The 27,594-nt window shown below is 58.3% G+C and overlaps 1 protein-coding gene across 1 annotated transcript in view; it reads left to right on the forward strand.

Moving 5' to 3' along the window:
• Positions 1-27,446, forward strand: part of LZTS1 (leucine zipper tumor suppressor 1) — a 41,624-nt gene extending 14,178 nt beyond the window's left edge. The window contains exons 2-4 of the mRNA XM_062199421.1: positions 20,115-20,571; positions 21,575-22,321; positions 24,689-27,446. Of these exons, the coding sequence (XP_062055405.1) occupies positions 20,227-20,571; positions 21,575-22,321; positions 24,689-25,342 (1,746 nt within the window). The 5' untranslated portion in view covers positions 20,115-20,226 and the 3' untranslated portion in view covers positions 25,343-27,446. The remainder of the gene's footprint in view (positions 1-20,114; positions 20,572-21,574; positions 22,322-24,688) is intronic.
• The last annotated feature ends 148 nt before the right edge of the window (positions 27,447-27,594 follow it).

Consider the following 27,594-nt stretch of genomic DNA (forward strand, 5'->3'; position numbering starts at 1 on the left):
CACTGCACCACATTGCCAGCCGCTGTGGGTTGCCTTTTTACCCTTAGTAGGGACCTTTATCAATAAGATACTCTTAGCAACAAATTTTCTTTATGGTAGTGATTTTATGTCCTGGCTAAGACAGGTTTGCTACCCAAAGGCCAAAAATATAGTCACCCATTTTCTTCTAGAAACATTAACATTTAAAGAAAAAATTGCAGCCCTTAACACAAGTCAATGTAAACCTTCATGGGACATCGTGGGACGTGGCAGTACATGCATTGGGGGACTTTGCAAACTTCCTGAGAAATGAACTTAGAAGATAAATTTATTTTTGGTGCAAAAAGTCTTGAAATCCCTGCATGGCTTTTCATCATGCACATTTTCCATGAACTTTTCAAAGATCCTTGTTATAGCCAGGGATTTCACATTTCTTGCACCCACACAATTCCACTTTTCCTTCTGTTTCCCACGTACTCTCTGAAGTGCCCTGTATTCAGTGTGCGGTGAGCAGATCCTGGTAAGCAGCCCCTGTCCATCATCTCAAACACTGAGTCCCGGCTGCCCCACTTCCGATCCAGCTCTCTGCTATGGCCTGGGAAAGCAGTAGAAGATGGCCCAAGTCCTTGGGCCCCTGCACCCACGTGGGAGATCCAGATAGAAGCTCCTGGCTCCTGGCTTTGGATTGGCCCAGCCCTGGCCATTGCAGCCATTTGGGGAGTGATCCAGTGGATAGAAGACCTTTCTCTCTGTCTGTAACTCTACCTCTCAAATAAATAAATAAATAAATAAAATCTTACAAAAGAAAACACTTGTCATTGTGCCTAGACCCTGAGAAGCTGTTGCTCCTCCCTAGCTGCACCCCGCACCAGTCACACTTCTCTCCACCTCTACCCTGAAACCTTCATATTTCAGCCTTGCATTTACGTCTTCGCTCCATCTGCAATTATATGTCGGGGGAGTGAAGGAGGAGTCAGGGTTCATTTATTTTTTATATAAGATTGATTTTAATTTTAGTTGAAAGGTAGAGTGACAGAGGGGAGACGAGAGAGCTTCCATCTGCTGGTTCACTCCCCAGGTGTCGGCAATAGCCTGGGGTGGGCCAGGCTGAAGCCAGGAGACCCAGTGCTCCATCCGGGTCTCCCACATGGGTGGCAGGGACTCATGCCCTTGGGCCATCCCCCAACCCTGTTACCTTCCCAGGTGCATTAGCAGGGAGCTGGGTCAGAAGCAGAATAGTGGGGGAACTTGAACCTGCGCTCCCCTATGGGATGTGGGTGTCCCAAGGGGTAGCTTAAATCTTAGGCTACTGCCCCACAACAGCTGCTGTGAGATTCAGTTCTTTCTGAATGGAGACCATTGAAGCCATCTGCAGCCATTTGTCCCACAGCTCTGCAGTGTCCTCTGTGTCGTTGTAATCAAGGGACCCCATGCATGTGGGGTCTGTGGGTTCCGACTGTCCCACTGGCCAGCTTCTCTGCCTTGCTCCCTGGCGGTGACAGTTTCGTTCTTTAACGAGATGGTCCTGGCGAGTCCTGACCCTTTGCCGTTTATTATTTGAGCTGCTGGGGCTGTGATGGGGGCTGTGTGGACCCTGTAGGTCACTTTGGAGAAGACTCAGATCTGCAGATGATCCGGTTTTCCCGTGCATGGACCTGCCACTTTCTCTCTGCGTTATTTTATTTTTTTTAAAAAAAGATTTATTTATTTATTTGAAACTCAGAGTTACACAGAGAGAGGACAGGCAGAGAGAGAGGTCTTCCATCCGCTGGTTCACTTTCCAATTGGCTGCAACGGCCAGAGCTGTACCAATCCAAAGCCAGAAGCCAGGAGCTTTTTCCGAGTCTCCCACGTGGGTGCAGGGGCCCAAGAACTTGGGCCATCTTCCACTGCTTTCCCAGGCCGTAGCAGAGAGCTGGATTGGAAGTGGAGCAGCCGGGTCTGGAACCAGTGCCCATATGGGATGCCGGCACTGCAGGCGGTGGCTTTACCTGCTGCGCCACAGCGCCGGTCCCTCTGCATTTTTTAGATTCTCCTGGGTGGATGGCAATGACATTTGGTGGTTTTCGGTGTGCGGGTCTCCTGACAGCTTCAGTTGTCTCCTTTTCCTGGCAGGCACCTTTTGTAAATGCCTTTTAAATTCCCCTTTGCTAGTTGCGCGTTGCTAGGATATGGAAGCTCGTTGCTGTCTGTAGCTTGATCTTGTGTCCAGAGTTTAGGGGCGGTTAAATGAGAGCCTGGGTAAGCCGTGGGCACCCAGGGCGGCTCATAACCCCCTGAGCATGGGGGCGGTGGACTCAGTGCTGGGGGGTGAGAGTGAGCGAGCGGAGGCAGCGGGTAGGAGCCTCTAGCGAGCCGGCCTGAACGGTCTCGAGAGCTGGCTGGGCAGGACCGTGAGCACTGCTCGTGCAAGTGGCTGCATTAGGGTCTTCACGGCAAGCCTCTGAGACCACCCCACAACAGATCTCGCTGTCACCTTCAGGGGACGTCCCACGGGGGTGATGCAGAGAGATCAGGGCGCCTTGGTCGAGGGGGCCTTAGGGGCCAGCGCTGTGGCGTAGCAGGTAAGGCCCCTGCCTGCAGTGCCGGTATCCCATATGGGCACTGGTTCGAGTCCTGGCTGCTCCACTTCCGATCCAGCTCCATGCTGATGGCTTGGGAAAGCAGTAGATGTCGGCCTAGGTTCTTGGGCCCAAAAGAAGCTCCTTGTACCTGGCTTTGGATCTGCGCAGCTCTGGCTGCTGTGGCCATTTGGGGAATGAGCAGCATGGCCTCCTGGATACAGGCTGGGGGAGTAGGCAGATGAGCCACCCCAGGCCTGAGGGCCACACTCACACCCATCTTGGTGCACAGTGGGTGGGAGGTGGGAGGGGACGATGTCCTTGGGCAGGAGGGCAAGCACGGGGCAGGCCTGCAGCTGGGAGAGGGGAACAGGAGGAGAACATGGAGTGTGGCCAGGAAGAGCCCCACCTGCAGCGCAGGTGAACCAGAGAACTTCCTGCAGGCCTTGGCTTCTCCTCTCTCTCCGTTTTTTTCTTTTAAAGGTTGATTCATAGCCGGCGCCGCGGCTCAGTAGGCTAATCCTCCGCCTTGCAGTGCCAGCACACCGGGTTCTAGTCCCGGTCGGGGCACCGATGCTGTCCTGGTTGCCCCTCTTCCAGGCCAGCTCTCTGCTGTGGCCCGGGAGTGCAGTGGAGGATGGCCCAAGTGCTTGGGCCCTGCACCCCATGGGAGACCAGGAGGAAGCACCTGGCTCCTGCCATTGGAACAGCGTGGTGCGCCGGCCGCAGCGCGCTACCGCGGCGGCCATTGGAGGGTGAACCAACGGCAAAAAGGAAGACCCTTCTCTCTGTCTCCCTCTACTGTCCACTCTGCCTGTCAAAAAAAAAAAATAGATTGATTTATTTCTTGGAAAGGCGGAGTTACAGAGACAGAGAGAAAGAAAAATCTTCCGTCTGCTGGTTTACTCCTCAGATGGCCGTAGCTGGGTCAGGCTGAAGCCAGGAGCTGGTGCTCCCTTCCTAGGGAGGCTGAGCTCAGCCTCGGGGGTTCAGCCACACCCGGGCAGGTTCTGAAATTTGTTCAGGGCACGTTTGTTCGCTGATGTCTCTGATGTCCGTTTTTAAAGGGCAGGCGCGCCGCTGTCCCGGGCAGATGTTTGAAAGGGAGCCCTGGGGAGAATGACTGAGGACCACACAGAGGATCCGTGGCCCCCAGAGCGAGCCCAGTGTGCCTGGTCAGCCGGCCACTCCACAGCATCAAAACCCTAGGCCCCGGGCTGTCCTCCGCTGCCCCTCCCCAAGTGGGCGTGCCTGGCTCTGGGCAGACCGCACAGTGCAGCTGAGACGGCCAGATGTGCCTTGGGCACGGCTGGGTGGACAGCTGCTGCTCTGTGGCCCGAAGTCACAGCCAGCGGACCCTGAGTTCCTCGTGCAGCCAGGCTGACATCTCAGGGCTGTCTCCCACACGCTGGCCTTGCTGGTCCCAGCTGTTGCTCCAGGTCACAGCGGCATCCCCTCCAGTAGGATGCTAGGGCTTTGCAGAACATCCAAGCGTGGCGGAGAATCGAAGCTGCAGCCACTTCTCTCTCGGGCCCTCCAGCCGCGTCTTAGTCCATTGGAACTGCTTTGAAAACGTGCGATGGGGTGGCTGTGGTGACGCAGCGGGTTGAGCCACTGCAGAGTGCCGCTTCAAGTCCCAGCTACTGTGCTTGCAATCCAGCTTCCTGCTAATACACCCTGGGAGCAGCCTTGGTGGCTCAGGGGCGTGGGTCCCAGGAGCTGGCCGAGTCGAGTCGGTCTGGGGCAGTGGGTCATAAGCACCTTCTCAGTGCGTCCGCCCGCGGCTGTGTGGGGTCTGTTTTGTAGGGCGTTAGAGTCCCATTCCCCAGCTCCCTCTTTTATACCCTCGTCCCGGCCCAAAGGCCCCGCTGGCTAATATGCCCACCCTGGGGGTGGGGGGAGGCGTTCAGTGTAAGAACTGGGCTGACATAGATGGCCCACCCCCAGAGAGAAGTTCCGGCACAGTGTCTGATCACGTGTGCCGTGTCTCTGCTTCTCGGCCACAGACTGAGAAACCGCCCGTGGGACTGCTGGGCTGGGTCCACCCCTGCAGGGCTCTCCCAGCCCCCCTTGCACCCCTCGCCGCTCCTGGGCCACGAGAGCTTCACCACGGGGAGGGTGGAAGGGAGGCTGCTGCAGCATGGACCACTGTGGAGCACCTGCTGTATGCTAGGGACCCCTTTGCACGCGCTGTCGTGTCGTCTGAACTTGAGAGCCACACAAAGTGGGTGAGCCAGTGCTTTCAGCTGGGAGATGTCCCCCTCCTGGGAGTGTTTCACATGTCCCACCTCGCTGGGGGTGGGAGAGAGGGAATGTAGAGGCACCTGGCATGTAGCGGTACTTAGTAAGTAGAGGTACCTAGTGTGGGAGGTACTTAGTTGTAGAGATACTTAATGTGGGAGGTACTTAGTTGTGAGGGACCTAGTATGGGAGGTACTTAGTTGTAGAGGTACCTAGTTATGAAGGATACTTAGTGGGTAGAGGTACTTAGTGTGAGAGGTGCTTAGTTGTAGAGGTACTTGATGGTGGGTAGAGGCACCTAGCGTATAGAAGTACTTAGTGGATAGAGGTACCTGTGTGGGAAGTACTCAGTGGGTAGAGGTACCTAACATATAGAGGTACTCGGTGGGTAGAAGTACCTAGCGTATAGAGGATACTCGGTGGGTAGAAGTACCTAGCGTATAGAGGGTACTCGGTGGGTAGAAGGACCTAGCGTATAGAGGTACTCGGTGGGTAGAAGGACCTAGCGTATAGAAGTCTTAGTGGGTAGAGGTACCTGGCGTATAGAGGTACTCGGTGGGTAGAAGGACCTAGTGTATAGAAGTCTTAGTGGGTAGAGGTACCTAGCGTATAGAGGTACTCGGTGGGTAGAAGGACCTAGCGTATAGAAGTCTTAGTGGGTAGAGGTACCTACTATGTAGAGACCAGGGTTGCTGCTAAACATCCCAGCCCCCACAGGTCAGCAGTGACAGCGGAGTTAGAGTTACAGCCCCCTGTCGTTAATGGGAACTACATTGCTTGTTGGGTGATTTCCTGGCCATGGGGTCCTGCTGGCTTGGCTCATGCAAACCTAGGTGACGCTGGCAGTCACTCAGCATGGTCCTGATACAGCCTGGTCCTGATACAGCCTGGAGGCACGGTGAAGACTTAGTAGGACTTGGTGTGACAGTCAGCGTTTTAAATAACAATCGGGGCTGGCATTAGTGGTTAAGCTGCCAGTTTAGACACCTGCAAGGCGGAGCCTGTGTTCAAATCCCAGCTCCACTCCTCACTCCAGCTTCCTGCTAATATGCAGGTCTCTGCTGCCGGTGGGGGACACCTGGATTGAGTTCCTGGCTCCTGGCTTTGGCTGAGCTCATCCCTGGCCATTGCCTGCAATTAGGTAGTGAATGAATGGATGGGAGATTTTTTCTTTCTCTCTCCGCGCGCCTGTCACAAAGTTTTTTGTTTTGTTTTGTTTTAAGCAATAAGAAATGTAGTTTAACAAAGAAAAAGGCATACAGCGGTAGTGTTCCTTTACGGTCATTCCCATGTGTTCTGGGCTGTGCGTACTCGTGCACGCCGTACTTTGATGTGGCTGGCTGTGCAGCGGGTGTGGCTATCACTGCACCCACGGGAGGAATACAGCGACGGGAATGTCTCACTGCTTTATAACCGTACCGGTTATATGGTACACATAGCCCCCTTGTCGTCCAGAGTGTCACGGTGACTGCACCCAGGGCAATTAGTCAGCAATGCTGAGGCTGCAAACCCAGGTCCTAGGAGCAGGCCTGGCTGCTCGGGCCAGAATCCAGTAGGGAGGAGATCCAAGGTGGCCCCGGGTGGTACCTGAGGGCTGGTGGGGAGCCCTCTCAGGACTGCCTGGGAGGGAGGGGCGGGGCGGGGGCCGTGTCACAGGCTAATCCTTAAAGAAGGGAGACGTCAGGACCACCCCTGCCCTCTCCCCCATCTCCTGCCCTGCAGAGCACCACTTCCCCCAGGGCAGCAGAAGGAGCTGGGGGTCCCTGCACTTAGTGCTATCACTATGCCCGTGAAAGCAGGTGAGGGCTAGGGGGATCAGGGCCAGGTCTTTGGAAAAAGGAGGTAAGAGGCCGGCAAGGCAGCCTCATCTCTTCTCTGAAGCCTGGGGGAGGAGAGCAGGGCCTTGGGGGAATGAGAGCCGCTCCCTGAGCTCGCCCCAGGAGCAGTTGTACTTCCTGGATCGAAGCTGAGTCAGGACAGGGAAACTCAATGGTGGTGACAAAGCCGATTCCAAAGCAAATCACCAGGGGTCCTCCGGCTTCTGTTTCCCTAATGCCAGTCCATGAATCTCCCTCCCTCGAGGGCTTTGAGCCTCCTAGGCTTCCCTCCCTCCAGTGGTTTAGCTGGGTACCAGGAAAGGAGTAAACAGATCCAGGCTGCAGGAGAGATAGGATGGAATCAGCACTGTAATAGTCTTAGCAGAGGAAGCAGCAAGAAAATCACTGGAAGCCTTCCTGGAGGAAGTGGTCTTTGCGCTGAGCCCTGAAAGCCAAGATTTACAGCTTGAAGCCTAGGACTGTGGAGACATGAATACAGGTCTTTGAGGAAGAAAGTGAGAATTATTCCAGAGAGGAGAGGCTGAAAAGATCCTCAATGCCAAGTGATCAGGTGTGCACTTTAGAAGGGTGACTTCTAGCTGCTGCGGTATGAAGGTCTGTTTGAGCTAGGAGAGACCTCAGGCAGGAAGTTCATCCGTCTGTCCACCCATCATCCACACATCTATACATTGCCTACCTATCCATCCATCCACCCACTCATCAACCCATCATCCATTCACTTGGTAGACATCCATCCAGCTCCAGCTCTGTGCCCAGCATCTTGCTAAGCAACACAGTGGGGACCGAGGGAGTGCAAGGCCCTGGCTGCTAATGGGGCTGCTTCTGCCCACACACATGGTCCTGCTAGCGGCTTCCCTCCAGCCCAGAATTTCCACACTCTGCGCAGAGCCAGGATAGGCAGTAGCCATGGGCAGCCCCCACTGGAAACCTGCCAGAAAGCTGACAGATCCTGCTGCTGGGGATCTTGTGAGAGACTCTTGGCTCGAGGCTGAATAGAAACAGAAGAGGGTGCTCTGAGGACAGTTTGCCCGCCAGGGGTTCCTCGGAGTCCCTGGCCCCCTGCTCCCCTCCCTCCACCCCACAGAGTAAGCCAAGGAGGAAATCCACAGGAAAAGTCCTGGTTGTCAGACTAACTTGTTCTTGGTTTGTCCTGTAAAAGTGAGTACTCAGCTTCCATACTTACCCCCAGTCCTGATGCCCAGTATCAAGAGCATCTTTAACGATCACCTACTCTTTGAGCCAGTTCATTAAAATGACTGAAACAGAACCCATCTGTCCCTAGGATTACAGTATCTTGACAGCCTGAAGGCCTCTCACACATTTCTTTTTCTTCTATGCTGGGAGTGGTGATGGAGGAGTGGATGGGTGGCTACTAGCTTTGTAGACTTCTCATCCCATTAAAATGAGCCACAGCCCCCAAAGTGGGCTGCCTGTCTGCAGGCTGCGTGGTTCCCAGAGAGGAGAGGCTGACAAGACCCTCAACCTCAAATGATCGGGACTGCATTTTAGAAAGGTGACTGCTAGTTCCTGCAGTGTAGAAGGTCTGTTTGAGTTAGGAGAGACCTCAGGCAAAGTCCATCCATCTGTCCACCCATTCATCCATCCATCTGTTCATTTATACACCCATCCATCTATCCAACCATCCACCCATCTACCCATCCATCCATCCATCTACCCACCCACCCACCCACCCATGCATCCATCCATCCACCCACCAATCCACCCATCTCCCCATCCACCCACCCACCCATCCATCCATCCATCCACCCACCCACCCATCCATCCATCCATCTGTGTCACAGTACTCTCAGCCACACACCTTGCTACACAGCTGACTCTTTCATCAGTAACAGCTCTCCCAGTGTGTGACAACAGCAAGAAGTCAGACCCCCAAAACCAGCAGCTCTGATACAACCGCTGCTCTCCGCGCACACTGTAGTACCCTGCACCCTCACACTGGACCTAGCAGCTCTTCACCATGGCCCTCCGCCCTCCTTTCCTTCTCTTTGTCTCCCCTCCGCAGACACTGCCCTCACTCTTCTCCATCCTCTCTCTCTCCCCCATGTCCCTCCCCTTCCACCTGCTCTGTCTCTGGGGGCCACAGACAGGCACACACTGTTCCACACACAGTTTGCTTTGCCCCCACCTGCTGTTCCCAGACCTTCCCCGCCTTGGGGTCACGGCCCTGAGAGGGAGCTGCTCTTAGACACACACAAACCATCACCACCACCACCACCACCACCACTTTTTTTTTTTTAATTACATCACCTCAGGGAAGCCACTAAGTGAGCAAGGGTCAGGTCAAGGAGTCACCAAGGGCTACTTCAATCTTGTTTTGTACTAATCCCAGCTTGCAGCCTGGGTAGGCCCACCAGCGCAAGCTGATTTTACAGGGACCTTCCTCGTGATGAAGTTTCCTATTGCTAGAATTCCCCTGTTCCAACCAGCTTGGGATGGTGAGTTGCTCTCTTCACCAAATGGTACTTGGGTATCTTGAATCCATCTACCCACATCCATCCGTCCACTCATCCATCTACCCGTCATCCACACATCCATTCATGTTACCCATTCATTCTTCCATCCATCCATCCATCCATCCATCCATCCATCTACCCACTCTTCCATCTACCCATCACCTACACATCCATTCATGTACCCATTCATTCATCCATCCATCCATCCATCCACTCATTCATTCACTTGATACATACATGTGCCCCAGTGGGTTACATCATTCAACTTCAGTCTTATCCATGTACAGAAATTGAAATAGTCTTCCATGCAGCCTTGCAGACCCCAGCATACCCTCCACCATGGGCCCAAGGCTCAGGCTCAGGCTAGGGCACCAACTGAGGCACCAATGCCCACACAGAGACTTCTGTTGTCACAGATAATATGCTAGGGCCATGGCAGTGTACTCCACAGCCCCCACCCCCACCCCAGGCACATCACAACCGCTTCCTGGGCGGCAGGTCAGCAGGAAGCTGGAATCGGAGATGGAGCCAGCGCTTCACCTCAGCGTACCCCCCAGTGGGATGAAGGCCTCGCAAGCCATGTCTCCGCACCGCTGCACCATACTCACTCCTGGTCCTGGTCCTGCGTGGGGCAGGACAGCTGTATCCAGGAAGCCTTCTGGAAGAATTGTCAAAGTCTTCGCAACATTATTGGGGCAGGGACAAGGAGGAAAGAAAGGGAGAGAGAGAGGGAGGGAAGGAGGGAGGGAAGGAAAGAAGAGAAGGAGGAAGTTTCCTTATCTTACCTAGGGCTGGTAAGCTTTTCCCCCAGGCTTGGCAGGAGGGGGGTTAGGAATTATTCAACAGAAATCTAAGAAAATGCACCTCCAAGCTGCATTCCCAACTCTCGCCCGGTGTGTCCTCAGAACCGAAGACACCCTAGCTTGCAGGAGCTGGCAGTAGGGTCACGTGGGGCCAGATTGGGAGCAGCTCTGTGATGGAGACCCAGACGGAAGCCCTGAACTCTGGCTTCAGTGTGCATCAGAGGCCGCCAGAGGGTCAGATGTAGCCACGGTCCACGGTGCTCACCTCCACCACGGTACCACGCGATGCTGCTGAGGGCCACGCTGTCAGGCCTGGACCTCGCGTGGCCGCCCTGGTTGTGGGAAGATGAGCAGAGTTGGGATCCAAATGGTGACCGCTGGCTGGCATTGGGCGCCGATGGGGTTTCCCACAGGCACCCTGCAGGTCATTTTCATCTGCCTCCTTCAAGGTGATGCCAAGGGCACTGGGGGATCTGGTGACCTGGTGTGCTGCACCAGCTCAAGACGGCGTGGAAGGGGAGAGGAGTATGGAACATGTCACTGAGGAGTCCCCTCCTGCTGCCCGCATGTTTGCTGCTGCTCTGAGCTGGGGGGGGGAAGGCAGCACCCCATGCCTGCTGCCTCCCTTCTCCCCCACCACGGGCAGTGGAGCTGTGGGCAGTGGAGCTGTGCGTCTTGATGGGCTCGGGTTCCCAGCAGGGCACAGGATTGGCACTGCCTTCTTTAGACACAGTCAAGGACAGCGAGGTGGGAGGCAGAGCGTGTGGCTGGGCTGGCAGGTCGGGGACCGTGAGCCGGGCACTCCAGGACAGAATCTGGGGCTCTGACCCTGCTGACCCTAGCCCTTATGAAGGAGGCGGGGGGAGGGGGGGCAGAGGGGACCTGCATCAGGGGCCTGGGTGGCAGCAGGGAGCCAATGGGGACTGCAGGCTCGGGGGAGGATGGGGAGGGGACGGGTGGCCGGGAGCTCCCCAGACACTCCCAGGCACCTCTGCCAAGTTTCGAGGCTCTGGCTCACCCAGGAACGGGAGTGAGCCTGCAGGAGGAGGCGGCGGGAAGTTGGCGGGAAGTTGGGAAATCAAGACCAAGGTTGCACAGAAGTCAAATTCCCCAGCCAGACACATCAAATGGCCCCGAGGGGGAGGCGGAGCCGAGGCGGGTGGAGACTCGCCTGCCTGGAGCCAGCGAGGGCTTCCTGGGCTGTGCAAGGACCCTCCACTGCAGACCACAAACACCCCCGGCTCCCGGAGCTGCTCCCTTGAAGGGACCAGGTCAGCTCTTCCAGCCTCGCCAGCTCTTTTGCAGCGCCCAGAGCCAGGAGCCTGAGCCGAGCCCCCTGTCAGGGCTGCACCCATTCCAGTCCCTTCCTGAGTTCTGGAACCCCTCCCCGTGTCCCCTCTCTGTCCCATGCTGCACCACACACACACACACACACACACACAGGGCATACACATACACCCTGGACATACAACCACACCACACACGCTAGATCATACCACACCCCTCACACACCCACAGACACCACAAACTACACAATTATGCACAAGTGACGCACCGCATTGCACATATACATACATGCCGCCACATAACACATCATATACAAACCACACATCATACGTGTCACACACACACATACACACACACACACTCCCTGGACACCCCCAGGGTATGAAACAGGAGCCAGTTGGGCTGGGGATGGAGCATCTTCAGAGCCAGCCCTCGCTGTGTGCCCTTCTCAGCCCCCGTGCCCCTGCCAGGGCTGTCCCGGAGCAGACTCTGCTGGGTCTTGCGGGTGGTGGAGGGCTATCGGCTTGGCCTGCCCCTCCCCATCTGTGCCTTGTCACCCCTGGCCCAGGCAGCCTGCACCTTTGCACTGATTCCCTGAGAAGGGGGGCGACTTGGCTGTGCGGGGCGCAGGCGCCGGCCTCGGCCCCTTCTTGGCTGCAGCCGACAGGAAGTCTGGTTGCTGGGCTGCGGGCTGGGAGCGAGGTTTCCTTTTAAAGCCGTGCCTCTCAGCCCAGAGTGACATCCCACCCCAGCCGCCCTCCTGCCTGCTCTGTGGTTATAGAAGCCATGGAGGGGGAAGGAGGGGGCGGAGAACGGGAGGCCCAGCTCTGCTCCTGCCTTGCTGTGTGGCCCTGGACAACTCGCCCAGCCTCTCTGGACCTTGGTGGCCTCTTAAACCGTGGACTAAAAAGCTTTTCTTCTTCTTTGTGGGACCGGTGGCCAGCTTGTTTCTTATGCTGTCTCTAGCCTGGGACTCCCAGCTCTGCCCTCTCAGGCTGGGTGAGGGGCACAGGTGGAGGACCAGGTGGTGGGGTTTGGGAGAGGGGCCCTGGCATCCTCTGTCTCTGCTCGGGGCGGGTTTCCATCAGTGCAGGGGTAGGCAGGGATCTGCCCTGGGATGAAATCCAGTGTGAGTGAGCTCACCTCGTGCCTTCTTCCCTAACCAAGGAACCTGCTCCACAGAGGGTCACGGCGGAGAGCTGGGGCTAGGGAAGAGGGGACAGGATCTTGCAGAGTGGGTGCTCCAAGGCCGTATTCATCAGCTTTTTATTTTATTTTATGTGAAAGGTAGAATTACAGAGAGAAAGGGAGAGCCACAGAGAGGTCTTCCATATGCTGGTTCACTCCGTAACGCCCCAGTCTGGGCCAAGCCAAAGCCAGGAGTCAGAAGCTTCTTCCAGGTCTCCCATGGTGGCAGGGGCCCAAGCACTTCCAGGTGCATTAGCAAGGAGCTGCGGGGGAAGTGGAGCAGCCGGGACTCGAACCGGCGCCTGTTTAATCCGTTTGGCTTAACCCACTGTACCACAACGCCAGTCCCCATCAGCTTCTTCTTACTGCAGTGAAATACCTAAGGCAAGCTGCTGGTGATGGCTGGCTAGCGGCTGAACGTTGGGGAGCATTGCTGACGGTGGAAGGTGGCCGCACGTGCAGAGTTGGGGTCCCAGGGATGTCCTAGAGACAGAGAGAGCGCTACCAGGCTGACTCGGGCTGTGTGACAACCTTCTCATACAAGCACCTCCCAAAGGCACGCCCCCTCCCCACTGTGACCTCAGGACCGCCCACTAGACCCACCGTAATTGAATTAAATGTCTCTCAAATATCCACATGATATGGCACCGCTAAGGGTCACCCTCAACCCAAATCTGCATGCCTGGGTTCCCATCCCTGCGTTGCTGGGACCCTGCCACCCCGACAAGGGAGATCCAGATGGAGTTCCAGGCTCCTGGCTGCAGCCTGTCTCCGCCTTGGCTGATCCAGGCAGGAACCAGCGGATGGTAGCGCTCTCTCTGTCTCTCTCAAATAAACTAAAATGTTTCAAAGTACAAAGAAATGTGTGCATGGAAGGCGATCCTGCTACCCATTCTGAGACCAGAGCCAGGCTTCTCTGGGAGTAGCTCTTGTCACCTGGTGCTGTCCCCAGCTCGCGCACGGGCACCGACTGCAGGAAGTTCAGGCGCCTGCCTTCTGCTGTCTCACGTGGGAGCAGCCGGCTTCAATTTGCATGAGCTTGGGTTCAATTTGCATGAGCTTGGGTTCAATTTGCATGAGCTTGGCGCAGTAGCTGGGGCTTTATTTTTGGAAGGGGTGGGGGGGCGGAGAGCAGGTTGTGATTGGCGGGCGATCTCCCTCCCGGTGAGAAGTGTCAGTCAGGGCCGCGGAGACACAAGCTGCCCACCGGGCCGGAGGAAGGCTCCGGCAGCAGCTGAGCCGCCGACCCGCGCACAAAGCCTGCCGGGCGGACCTCGGAGCCCTTTTCATTGCTCCCCGAGCAGTGGGAAGCGGAATTGCTTCCGATTGTTCGCCCCGGTGGAATGACTCAGCCTGCCAGCCAGTTCCCTTTCACTTTTCGGCGGCATCCAGGCGCGCTTAATTGAGAGCTGCGTGGGCCCCGCTCCCCACCCACCGGCAACCTGGGCCTCTCCCCCGCCCCCACGCTCTTCCTCCTCCTAGTCCGGGCTCCCTTCCATTCATCCATTCACTCAGCAGATAGGTGCTGCTCTCCAGCTGCCGGGGCTTGCAGTCGGGCCTGAGATGATTAACTAACCCCAAGTTCACCCCCTGCCCCAGCCCTGGGCCGCCGCCCCCTCCCCATCCCGAGCAACCCCTGGGAGGGGAGGGGTCAAGGACGAGGAATGCAAACACTGGGGGAGGAATCCCGATAAGGAAAGCTGACGCCGGGGGAGCCTGTCCGGGCGAGGGAGAGGGGAGGGCAGCGGCACCTTGAAAAGGCAGGCACGTGCCCCTACTTAGTCCCCCACCAGAGACCTCTGCTGGGAGCTGGCCCGGGGCCGCCCACCCCCACCCCGTCCCAGCTGGCAGATGCTTTGGGATTGCAGGCCCCAGCTGCCCTCCTGGAGCCCCGGGGAGTTCGGGGTGGGGGTGGGGAGGCCCTTCCAGAAGTAGCTTCTCTCTAGCCTCTCCATCCCCCTTCAGAATCTCAACAGCGTGCGGGCGCGCGTGTCCTGCCCTCCTCCTTATTGTGACCCGGCGAGCTTAGGTGATTTTTATTTGATCCTGACAATTTCTGTGATCAGGTATCAACGATGCTGATTTTTTTCTTGTAAGATTTATTTATCTGAAAGCCAGAGTGGCAGAGAGAGAGAGAGAGACTCTTCTATCTGCTGGTCCACTGCCCAAATGACCACAGTGCCCCAGCTGGGCCAGGCTGAAGCCAGGAGCGTGGATCTCCATCTGGGTCTCCCACGTGGGTGCAGGGCCCCAAGCACTTGGGCCCTCTTCTGCTGATTTGCCAGGCTGTTAGCAGGGAGTTGGATGGAAGTGGAGCAGCCGGGAATCTATCCAGAGCTCTGATATGGATGCTGGTGTCACATCGGGCAGGTTAACCCACTGCACCTCAACACCTGCCCCTCTGTGAGCTTTTTATTTACTTGTTTATTTTAAAACTTTATTTATTTTATTTGAATGGCAGAGTTGCGGAGAAGAGAGAAGTCTTCCACCCACTGGTTCACTCCCCAAATGGCCGAAATGGCTGGAGCTAGGCCAGATCAAAGCCAGGTACCAGGAGCTTCTTCCAGGTCCCTCACGTGGGTGGCAGGGTCCCAAGAGCTTGGGCCACCTGCTGCTTTCCCAGGTGCACCAGCAGGGAGCAGGATGGGAAGTAGAGCAGCCGGGACTAGAACCCGCGCCCTACATGGGCAGCGCTGGTTTAACCCACTGAGCCACACCCCTGGACCTATAGTCACATTTTCAAACCAAGTCAGTCAGGGTGTTTTGGGGGGCTCTGGGAACCTTCCAAAGTCAGATTCAAAATGTTATTGGGGTGCATTTTTCAGAGGAGGGTCTGTAGCTCTCGCTCTCCGCTCTCAAGCGGTCACCAAAAAACTCAGAAGTAAATGCAGCGTCTCATGTTGCCAGTGGAGACAGAACTCAGAGAAGACTTGAGACCCTGCATGGAGGTTAGATCGCCCCTGCCACCCGCGGCTCTGCCGCTTCTGAGCTAAGGGGATCATGGAACGAGCGACTAAGCACTGAGCCCTGTGGTGCCTGAGTGAGCTGACCCCTCAGGGGCGAGCAGGTCGGGGGCTTCAGGTGCTCTGCATGCCCGCAGGCTGGTGGCAGGGCAGGTGCGGGGGCCCTCAGGTCACAAGTGAGGCACCTGGGGCAGAGGAGACGGAGTGACTGGTTCAGGTCGCACAGAGCCAGGGACAGATGGGTAGTCAGCGCAGCTTGGGTGTTTTGTCATCCTGGCGCCATGCCATCCATTGCAACATGGTTTTCCTTTGTTTGTTTTCAATGTAATTTATGAATTAGAGAGGCAGACACACACAGAGCTTGCACTCACGGGATCACTCCCCAGATGCCCACAACAGCTACGGCTAAGTCGGGCCTGGAGCTGGGAACTTAATCCAAGTCTCCCACGTGGGTGACAGGACCTCAGCTCCTTGAGCCATTACTGCTGCCTCCTTGGGTCTTCATCAGCTGGGTCCAGAGTCAGGACCCAGAGTCAAAACTCGAACCCGGGCATTCTGATGTGGTATGCAGGTGTAATAACTGGCATCTTTTTTTTTTTTAAAAAAAATGTTTATTTATTTGTAAGGCAGAGTTACACACAGAGAGAAGGAAAGACAGAGAGAGAGAGAGAGAGATCTTCCATCCACTGGTTCACTCCCCAAATGGCCAGAACTGAGCTAGACTGAAGCCAAGAGCCAGGAACTCCATCTAGGTCCCCTATGAGTGGCAGGGACCAAGGCCTTGGGCCATCCTCTGCTGCTTTCCCAGATGCATCAGCAGGAACCTGGATTGGAAGAGGAGCAGCTGGGACTTGAACTGGTGCCCAGAAGCTAACACACTAAGCATTAACCTGCCACGTCTCAACGCTGGCCCCTTAACCTGTGTCTAATCACTAGGCTCAGGGCCTGCCCCTGCAGGGTGTCCCCCAACATCGCTGGCCTCCACCCAGCAGCCATTACAGCCAAGAATGTCTTGTCTCCAGGTATCGCTGGTGCATACACACCTGCACCAACACACACCGACATTCATGGAGACGAGTGCTTGCACATATCCATGCATAACCTTGTCCCTCCTTGATGGAGCTGAGAGACAGAAAGACAGTGCCCATGCACAGTGCCCATGCGCTAGTTCACTCCTGAAAGCCAGGAGCCAGACATTCAATCCAGGGTGCCCATGTGGGTGGGAGGCAAGGACCCAACTCCTTGAACAGTCGATCACCTGCTGCCTCCCGGGGTGCCATAAGCAGGAAGCTGGCATCAGGAGGAGCAGAGCCAGCGACTGGTGGCCGGTGGCCTGGCACCCTGCCATGGGCTGCAGGCAGCCCACCTGCTGTGTGAGAGCCCCGCCCCTCCCCAGGTCTCTGGCTTTCTTTCTTTTTTTTCCTTCTAATCACCCACTCCCCTCCTTCCCAGCACTCCACACCATCCTGTGCCTCTTGCCCAGGGCACAGCCCAGCGGGCCATATGCTGCCAAGGACTCAACCGTTGGTGGGGATGGGGGCGCACACTGCCATTTCTCACGTCCCTGTATCCATGCAGACCCCCTTCCCAGCCTGTGCCTCTGACTCCACGGTCCGGAAGGCGACAGTCCCCAGGAGTGTGTCACTTTGGCTGGAGCCCTGATTTTTGGCTTTGGCCAGAGCCAGGTAGTGGAGGAGGCGTCTCTGTCACGTGTCGGGGAGAAGTGAGGGTCTTGCGCGATTGCCCAAGCTGTTCCCAGTCCTGGTGTAGCAGCCGCCCTTAGCAGGGTGGCCTGGGCCTTGGGGTCCTCCTGAACGCGTGGGGCAGGCTCTGAGAAGTGTGGGCCGCTGAGTCTCCTCCACCAGCTGCTCCGGCTCCGCTTGCCTTTGCTGTCTTCTGAAGGCCTGGCCTCTCACTCCAGCTGGATTCTGCTGGGAACTCGGGAGGTGTGCCCAGGCAGAAGCAGCTGCTCAGCCACTCCCACGGGAGCTCCCCTCCTCCCTCCTTTCCCCTCCCGGAGGCTCCAAGGCCCGTGCCGTTGTGCCTTCTCACCCCCTGGCCAGTGGGGATGTTGCCCCCACATAAGAACGTGTCCCTCCACCTGTCACTCATCCTCAGACAGCCTGTGGGAGGGGCAGTGAGGGGCCTGGGGGCCTGGTGGATCATAGCCAGGTTGTCTCCAGGCTGACAAGCCAACACGTCTAGACACTTAGAGAGGGTTAGCTCAGCCGCAGGGGGCTCCTGGGTGAACCTCAAACTTCAGTGTCCACTCTCTGCATCAGGACCGGGGACAGAGGGGCGGGCGTTGGGTGTAGCAGTTAAGACCCTCAGTCCCAGTCGGGGTGGCTGGCTTCAGGTCTTTACCCCACTTCCTGCTAATACACACCCTGGGAGGCAGCGGTGATGGCGCAAGTGCCTGGCTCCCTTCTCTCCACGTGGGAGACCCAGACCCAGATGGCTTTCCTGGCTTCAGCCTGGTCCAGCCCCAGCCATTGTGGGTGAACCAGCAGATGCAAGCGCATGCGCGCACTCACTCACTCTCCCTCTCTCGTGTGTGTGTGTGTGTGTGTGTGTGTGATTTCTGGAAGCCAACATGCTGGCCTTGGCCTTCCATCTGCAGAGCATCTGCCAATCCCCTTTGGTAAGTAGAGAACCCCAGAGGGGTTGATCTCCAAATTAAGCCGGCGGTTTAATTTGTTGTGGCCACCACAACATGGCTTGGACCCGGGGATCTGTAAGTGTGCGTCCATGGCGAGGAGGAAGGAGCTCTCGCCCACGTGGGACAACACGCAGGGTACAGGAGAGCCTTTTTTTGTTTTTTTTTTTTTCTTTTTTAATTTTTTTTTTAATTTTTTTTATTTTTGACAGGCAGAGTGGACAGTGAGAAAGAGACAGAGAGAAAGGTCTTCCTTTTTGCCGTTGGTTCACCCTCCAATGGCCGCCACAGCCGGCGCACCGCGCTGATCCGATGGCAGGAGCCAGGTGCTTATCCTGGTCTCCCATAGGGTGCAGGGCCCAAGGACTTGGGCCATCCTCCACTGTACTCCCTGTCCACAGCAGAGAGCTGGCCTGGAAGAGGGGCAGCCGGGACAGAATCCGGCGCCCCAACCGGGACTAGAACCCGGTGTGCCGGCGCCGCAAGGCGGAGGATTAGCCTAGTGAGCCGCGGCACCAGCCTCTTTTTTAATTTAAGACGTGTTTTATTTATATGAAAGGTAGACTTAGAGAGTGCGAGCGAGCTTTTATTCACTGTTTCACTCCCCAAATGGCCTCAACAGCGGGGGCTGGGCCAGGCTGAAGTCAGGAGCCTGGAACTCCTTCTGGGTCTCTCACATGGGTGGCAGGGGCCCCAAGCACTTGGGCCATCTTCTGCCGCCTTCTCGGGCGCGTTAGTAGGGAGCTGGATGGGAACCAGCGTGGCCGGGACTCAGACAGGCGGTCATATGTGCCAGCAGGCCCCTCCCTGGGGAGTTGGCCAAAGCCAGCTTCTTCCCTGCATGTGGACGACATGAATTTTTGCTGGGCTGCAGGTGGATGCCCTCGGTGTATGTCAGGGGCCTGGAAAGCGTCTTCTGTCCGTGTGGGCTGCCCAGTGAGCAGAGGTGCCCTGCGCCCGTGCAGCGCTGTGGGTGGCGCTAGCACAAGCAGAGCCGCGCTTGGAAAGGAGCCGCTGGCTCTGGACGGTGAAGTGTAGGCACCAAAGATGGTGAGGGATGGTGAATGCGGGCGTGGACAGTGAGCAGAATGAGAGGGACGGACACTGGCGAAAATCCCTCCCCCTTCCCGAGCGTCTCCACTCTGCTGCCGCTCCTCGTTCCTAAATGCGCCGGAGCCTCGTGGTGGGCTTCCGTGCGGTTCTCCTGGGCACCAGGCGTGGCTGGATGTTACTGGGTGCACAGGCCATCAGTTCAGTGGGAGCTTTGCATGCAGAACACGCATGGCCCGAGTGCTTGGGAGCCCACCACCCATGTGGGAGGCCTGGATGGAGTTCCAGGCTCCTGGCTTTGGCCTGGCCCAGCCCTGGCTGTTGCAGCCATTTGGGGAGTGAGCCAGTGGACAGAAGGTCTCTGTCTCTCGCTCTCTCTCTGCCCCTCTCTGTAAATCTGCCTTTCAAATAAAGCTTTTAAAAAATGAATAAAGATGCAGTGTATGGTTCTGGGGGTTGGCCTGTCCAATGCCCTTGTCTGCGGAGGGAACAGGGCACCACGTGGCAAGCAGAGCAGGTGCACCCACTCCAGTCTCTCTTCCTCCTTGTTCTTCTGGACGCGCAAGGGTGGGGGAGCCCTCGATTGATTGAATTTCAGTCTCATCAGCGGTTGCCTTGGCAGGGCCAGACCAAGGGGTGTCACGTGGGCCAGATGTCGCCCAGCCCTGTTAGAGCCACGGGTGCCCTCCCAGGAGGTCCCACCCTGTCTGCCTCACCTGATCCTCCTCAGGACCTCTCAAAGTGCCCCACCCCCACCAGCATATCACCTGGAAGTGGTGGGGGGAGGGGCTTCAGTTTCCAACACATGCTCAAAACGCAGCCTCGCCCCCTCTCTGCTGGATTCCCCCAAGCGCTGGACAAGATAGGCGTCCAAACGCCTGTGGCCTGACCATGCCCCCCAAGCGCCAGAACTGGACCTGTTTGGGTCCCTGGCCGCACAGTGCCTGGAGGAGGGCCTTGCCCAAGGAGGCGCTCAGCGACAGAGGACCAAGCAGCTCCCAGCCACCCAGTCACAGAAGCGCCGCCCGCAGCCCCGGCCCAGGCTGAAGGCCGTCTGTCTGTGTCTCCTTGCAGGTCCTCGGCTCCCCCAGGCCCCGCGAGGGCTCTGCTATGACCGCCGTCGCCTCCAGGAGCCAGGACTGCACCCCGAGGCCACAGCCCCGCGCGTCTCGGCCCCGCCATCGCCATGGGCAGCGTCAGCAGCCTCATCTCGGGCCATGGCTTCCACAGCAAGCACTGCCGCGCATCGCAGTACAAGCTGCGCAAGTCTTCCCACCTCAAGAAGCTGAACCGCTACTCGGATGGGCTGCTGAGGTTCGGCTTCGCGCAGGACGCGGGCCGGGGCAAGTCGGCCTCCAAGATGGGCAAGAGCGAAGACTTCTTCTACATCAAGGTCAGCCAGAAAGCGCGAGGCTCCCACCGCCCCGACTACACGGCCCTGTCCAGCGGGGAACTGGGGGGTCCGGCGGGGGTGGACTTTGACCCGTCCACCCCGCCCAAGCACCTGCCCTTCTCCAACCAGCTGGAAATGGTAAGTGGGGGTGGGGGAGTCCCTGGTGAGCGTGGGTGGGTGGGAAAGGCAGGAGAGAGAGGGAGGGAGGCGGGGAGGGAGGGAGGGAGATGAGATCAGTGGGGGAGGGGAGGAGGGAGCCAGAGCAGCAAGGCCAGGGGTGGAAGTGGAGGTCAAAGGTCGCATGAGGGGATGGAAGCACTGGTCAGTCCCGGCTGAGCCCTGGAGCCAGGCACAGAGGGGGCATTTCGGGCTCTGTTGGGCGGGAACCACATTGCAGAAGGCGCTGGGAGGCCCCTCCCCGGCCGGCCGCTCCATCCCGGGAAGTGGATCTTCTGTTGGTTCACCAGACCTGCAAACCCAGTCGTCCTGGGGTCCCTGCAGCCCTCCCAAGCCATTGCATGCTGGAGACAGGTCCCTCCCTCCTCCCCCCCCCCTTCCCGGGGGAGGTGCCCTTGGCTTTGAGAGCCTGGACTAAGAAAGCACGCTGGGGCCGTCTGCTTTCGGTTGCCAGCAGCACGGTGTCCAGGCTGGGCTCGCCCAGGTCTGGGGTCCTCAGAGCATCCCGCAGCCTCGGAGGGACAGGGAGTGTGCAGGTGTCCCCTGCCCTCCCTCCCTTCCCTCACAAAGCCCCCTGGCGCCCCCTGGTGACCTTCTGTAACCCTAGCTCCTCCCCCAATGTCTACGAAATTATAGCACCTGAACCCCTAGGGGGACACATCCACGCCTTGCGCAACCCATTGTTGGTGCAGTGAGCTGTCACAACTCACAGAAAGGGCTGTCGCTTCAGGGGGTCCTGCCCCAGCTGATGGAGGAGGCGGTGCCTGTGAAGGGGGGACCAACCCCTACAAGGTCCCCTGAGAGCATCCTACAGCAACTGCTACCGGGACCCCAACCCCAAGGGGAGGGGGTGGGACTGGTGAATGCCCAGCTCACCCACCCACCCACGCGTTATTTGGCGGCTTCAGAGCCGTCGTCGGTGAGGTTGCCACCCGGGGCTCAGCATGGTTGTCTTCTTCCCCAGGGCTCGGAGAAGGGTGCGGCGAGGCCCACCGCCTTCAAGCCTGTGCTGCCGCGGGCAGGAGCCCTCCTGCACTCTTCCCCCGAGGGCGCTGGCCGCCAGCTGCACCCCAGCCCCGCAGACAAGGCCAAGGAGCAGGAGCTGAAGCCCAGCCTGTGCTCGGGGGCACTGTCCGACTCGGGCCGGAACTCCATGTCCAGCCTGCCCACCCACAGCACCACCAGCAGCTACCAGCTGGACCCGCTGGTCACACCCGTGGGGCCCAGCAGCCGCTTTGGAGGCTCCGCCCACAACATCACGCAGGGGCTCCTCCCCCAGGACAGCAACATGATGAGCCTGAAGGCTCTGTCCTTCTCGGATGGCGGCAGCAAGCTGGGCCACGCCGGCAAGGCGGACAAGGGCTCGTCTTGTGTGCGCTCCCCGCTCTCCACGGACGCGTGCGCCCTCCAGGAACTCGAGCAGAAGCTGCAGCGCAGCTTCGAGAAGGAGCTGGCCCCGGGCGAGGAGAGGCCCCGGCGGGAGCGGGAGGAGTCGGAGGGCCCCGGCAGGCTCAGGCAGGCGTCGCAGAAGGGCCCGCGCGCACAGCAGGTGCTGCAACTGCAGGTGCTACAGCTGCAGCAGGAGAAGCGGCAGCTGCGGCAGGAGCTCGAGAGCCTGATGAAGGAGCAGGACCTGCTGGAGACCAAGCTGCGCTCCTACGAGCGGGAGAAGACCAGCTTCGCCCCCGCGCTGGAGGAGACGCAGTGGGAGGTGAGACGCCAGGCCTCTCCTCTTGCCCCCGTGGAGAGGCGCTCCCTGCTGGCTAGTGTGGGGCGCGCGCCTAGTTAGGAACCATGACTCTTCCTAGTTAGGAACCATTGCGTGGCCTCCTGGGACGGAATCTACGGAGTTAGGGGACAGGGACGCTGCGACCCAGCTGAGGGCAGGCCTGAGTTTGTGCAGGTGCAGAGGCCTGAGAGGGAGGAGGGAGGAGGGACCCCACCCACCAGGAGTCAGTGACGGGCAGAAGGGCCGAGGGGAGTCTGCTTGCGGAACTGAGATGCAAATGTAAAAGAGAGGAAGGCCCCCCACACACACTTGCACACGTGTTGCATGTGTACACACGTGTACACGTGAACATGCACCTGCACGCTGCCATGCAGATGCACACACCTCAGCGAGAGCAGCAGGTGCCGACATGCAGCACCGACTCCTGGGTCTAGCCGGGAGCGGAGACGCTGTTCCCGGGAGGGTCCACTCAGGCTCTCCCGAAACAATAAAATCGATTGATCACGTGCAGTAACACATGAGCGTTGTTATACACACAGGAGGTGAGCACTTCCGAAAGAGCACGGAGAAGCGGAATTAAAATATCTGCGTTGATTTGCATGCACAGAAAACCATTGAAGTCCATGGGTGGCTTTTCATAGCGGGCATTGTCCACGAACTTTTCGAGCTGCCTCGTGCGCATGGTGGTCATTGCGAGTGATAGGGTGGTGCGTGTCAGGTCCCAGGTTCCCTCTTTCCATCCTTCCGGCAAACTCGTGAGGTGGGTGCTCGTACCGATCCTCCGTTCACAGTGTAGGGAAACTGAGGCAGAGAGAGGCTGTGACCGCACACAGCTGGTTGAGTGGCTTGCCCAAGGTCTCTGAGCCGTGAGGTGGATCAGAGCCAAGGTTCTGTGCCTACTTGTCCATCAGTGCACCGTACGCCACCATGCTGCTGTGCCCAGGACCACCAGCTCCCAAAAGGTGGAGCCACGCCCCGGCTTCCACGGCTCCCTCGAGACACACACATTCCCTCCTGGCCTTGGTGTTCTGAGCTTTCCCGTGCCCCCAGGTGGCCAAGACCACAAAGACCACGTGGATCTGCTTCAATGGCTTCGGTTTTCACCATTGCCCTGGCCGCAGGTTGGGGGGGAGTGAGGATAGAAGTGGTGGAGGAGGGGAGAGCGCACTGGCTCTCAGGGCACTGGCTCTGGGCCTATCTCTGCACCTGTCACGGGGGCTGCAGGGAAGGCGTGAGGTCTTGGAGAGGAGAGGTGAGGTGGGGAGAGCCGGGCCCTGCAGGCATAGCTGGATGCCGGCAAAGCCAAAGGTGGGGGATGGAGCTGCAGGCAGTGGCAGATGAAACACCGATGGCCACACACATGGGGGCGCTTCCAAAGGTCCTGGAAAAGGTGTGATTCCCAGACGAGTTAGGAGGCAGGCGTCTGGCGCAGCCATGGCAACGCCGATGAAGACACACATCCCGTGTTGGAGCACCTGGGGCCGTGCCAGCTCCAGCTCTCCTGCTTCCTGCTGATGCACAGCCTAGGAGGCATCGGTGATGGTTCAGGTCATTGGGGGTCCTGCCACCCACATGGGAGGCCAGGATTGAGCTCTTCGCCCCCGCCCCCACCACCACCAGGCTACCTTCCCTTAACTGTTGCAGGTGTTTGGGGAGTGAACTGGTAGATGAGTGCTCTTGCTCTCTCTCTCTCTCTCTCTCTCTCTCTTTCTGTCTCCCTCGCAAATGAGTAAACACTTAATTTTTTTTGAAGACCAGTTTATTTTGGTGCAAAATTTTTGGAATCCATGCATCTGCGGGTCTCCCAAGAGTTCCCAGAAAATGTGTATTCTGAAAAAAGTATACGTGGATTTAAAAATGTTTTGCATTGAAATAAATTTAGCTTTTTTAAAGAATTGTTTACGTATTTGAAAGAGTTACAGCGAGAGGCAGAGAGAGATCTTCCATCTGCTGGTTTGCTCTCCAAATGACCACAATGGCCAGAGCTGGGCCAAGCCAAAGCCGGGAGCCAGGAACTTCATCCGGGTCTCCCACGTGGGTGCAGGGGCCCAAGCACTTGGACCATCTTCCACTGCTTTCCCGGGCCATAGCAGGGAGCTGGATCAGAAGTGGAGCAGCCTAGACTCAACTGGTGCCGGATACGGGATGCTGGTGCCGGCCCCTCTCGTTTAATTCCATTCCCTGTAAATCTTTTTTTGTAGAACCCCTGTGAGGTCAGGTTTTTGGGCACGGATCGGGGCCACCATGTTTGGCACAGGTGGCCTGGGCACCACCATGGCCGGAGTGGCTGTCCAGGTGTGGGTGCTCACCTGCTGCCCCTCTCTCTCTGCCCTCCCCCCACCCCCGCAGGTGTGCCAGAAGTCGGGCGAGATCTCCCTCCTGAAACAGCAGCTCAAGGAGTCGCAGATGGAGGTGAGCGCCAAGGCCAGCGAGATCCTGGGCCTGAAGGCGCAGCTGAAGGAGGCGCGGGGCAAGCTGGAAGGCACGGAGCTGAAGACGCAGGACCTGGAGGGCGCCCTGCGCACCAAGGGCCTGGAGCTGGAGGTGTGCGAGAACGAGCTGCAGCGCAAGAAGAACGAAGCCGAGCTGCTACGGGAGAACGTGAGCCTGCTGGAGCAGGAGCTGCTGGAGCTGCGGGCCCAGGCCGCCCTGCGGCGGGACGGCGCCGCCGCCTGCCTGGGGCCTGCCGCGGCCGAGGACATCCCGGCGCTGCAGCGTGAGCTGGAGCGGCTGCGGGCCGAGCTGCGGGAGGAGCGGCAGGGCCACGACCAGCTGTCCTCGGGCTTCCAGCACGAGCGGCTGGTGTGGAAGGAGGAGAAGGAGAAGGTGATCCAGTACCAGAAGCAGCTGCAGCAGAGCTACCTGCTCATGTACCAGCGCAACCAGCGCCTGGAGAAGGCCCTGCGGCAGCTGGCCCGCGGGGACGCCGCCGGGGAGCCCTTCCAGATTGACCTGGAGGGGGCGGACATCCCCTACGAGGACATCATAGCCACGGAGATCTGAAAGGGGGCTGCTGGGACCTTCTGGGGGGTGGGGGCCAGACCCAGAGGTCTCAGGGCAGCCGCCTCTCCTTTGTCCACCTTCCTGTCCTGCGTTCCTTGGAATGCAAGCCCTGATGCCTCTGGCTGTCCCAACAGATGGGTCCAGGGATCTCTGGGCATTGCCCAAGGGCTCCCCAAGCCCCTCTGTTCAAAAGGGAGGTAGCCCCTGCTGCCAAGGCCAAGGACAGAAGCTGCACTCTGCTGAACCTGTCTTTCTCTTCCCGGGACCCCTGCAGGAGGCCCCTTGCACTGTGTATCCCTCTGGCCATTGGAGAGGTGAGGCTGGGCGTGGGGAGGCTTGGCTTAGCCACGCCACAGCTGCCTAGCCTGCAGCCTAGCAAGCGCGAGGCAGCAACCTGGGTCCACCTTGAAGGGGCGTCCTCTGGGAAACATTAAGCAGCCAGGACCTCTGCTAGGATGCTGTTGCTGAGTAGCCCTGCACAGCTGGTGGCCACTGGAAAGCCACGGACATGGGGGAGGGGGCGGAGCTGGCAGGCCACCACCCTGGCCTGTTTTTTCCTCCCAAGGAGCAAGCCCCTGCTGGGATCCCAGCACGGCCTGGGTTTGCCGTGCACCTGCAGCCCAGCTCGGGCCTCTTGGCATCTCAGTGCTAGGTTCTGAGTCTCGAGGAGATAAGGCACCCAGACCTGCCTCCACCTTCAGTGGTGAGGGAGCCCTCCTGGGGAGAGCAGGTGCACTCCCAGGGCAGGGGGCCGGGGTGTGGGTGCAGCCAGTGCCAGTGTGCAGGAAGCCCAAGACCTGCAGAGCTGGAACAGGGGTGGGGTGCAAGGCAGAGAGAACAGGAGGGGTTTTCTCCCCTTGCTGGGTCCAGGGGCTTTTCTTTTCTCTCCCCCCCCAACCCCCGTCTTTGCAGAAGCCGGATCTAACAGGCTGCCAGGCTATTCTATTTTTGACTCCCCAGCTGCTGTCAATGTCGGCCTGGATGCATTCCTGCGCCTGCTTTGGAGGGAGGCTTCGGGCGTGGGAGGGGGATGCCCCTGGACACTCAGCAGGCCCCCAGGACCACACCCACCCACCCTGGGGGTGGGGGAGGTAGGGCGTGAGTATAGGCTGGAGCACTTGCGGCTAGCACTGCCTCCCACTCCCCTAGGAGTATCCTCACAGCCAGAGTCCCAAGCCACTCTTCTTAGTCATGGGCTGGACTTGAACCTGGGATCCATAGGCCAGCAGTCCCTCCCTGCCCTGCTGGGCACAGCACATACCCACGTTGTCATCACAGACAGCCCATCTCCAGTCCCCTGGCCTCTGTGCCTTGTGTGGGAGCAAAGAGCGGCCTGTTCTTTCCCAGGCTGGGGACAGTCCGTGCCCCCACACAACGAGGAGCAGCCCAGGAGTGGGTGTGCGGGTGCCAACCCTGCACTCCACCATGGTGTGGGCGTGCCCCCTGAACACCCAGACCTACCTAACCCAGCATTGACAGGGGGACAGGAGCCCCTCCCTCCCCACCCTGGCAGCCATCAACCATGCTGGCACTGGGATGCTGGTGCCCCGTAACCCATGGGCCTTCTCCCCGTCCTTGCCAAAAGCATCTCCTGGTGTCTGGCAGGAAGTTCCCAAGGGCAGGGGCTGAGGAGCCGGGCCCGGGTGTGCTGGGGCCTCTGCTTGTTCCCTCCATTGCTCCACCCTCTCTGTTACCCAAACTCCTCCAGCTCTCTGCAAACGTAGAACTGCACTCAGCAGCGCCTCTCAGAGAAGGGTGGGGGTCCCCTCGCGGTGGCCCCCCTGAGAGGTACTCGCCAAGCCGTCAGTCCGTGACCTGGCTGTGAGAGGGGCCCGTGGAAGCCAGGCTGGATTGTATGTCCGGGCTGGCCAAGCCTGCCTGCTCCGTGCGCTGCACCTGCTCCCAGAGCCGGACCCGCCACAGGGGCTGACATCTGGAAGAATTTGTACATAGTTCTTTTTCCCTTTGTTGTTGTTTTCAGGGGTCGGGTTTGCTTTGCCTTTGACAGCTCTGTTTGATTTTATTATTTTGACCTCACTTTCTGGCCATGTAAACTATTTCTGGTAACTTTATGTTTTTATTTATGAATAAAGAACGCCATTTCTCATGCCCTCCGTGGCCAGTGTTGTCTGCTTCGGCTACCTCCCGATCGCTGGCTCCAGCAAGGCTCTTCTCTGCTGGGGACAACACAGGGGATGTCCCCTTCCCGCGGCAGCCTTCCTTCTTGTGGGCACAGGTGGCAGGGGACAGAG

Source organism: Lepus europaeus, chromosome 8 (assembly GCF_033115175.1).
Source record: "Lepus europaeus isolate LE1 chromosome 8, mLepTim1.pri, whole genome shotgun sequence".
Taxonomy (NCBI): Eukaryota; Metazoa; Chordata; class Mammalia; order Lagomorpha; family Leporidae; genus Lepus; species Lepus europaeus.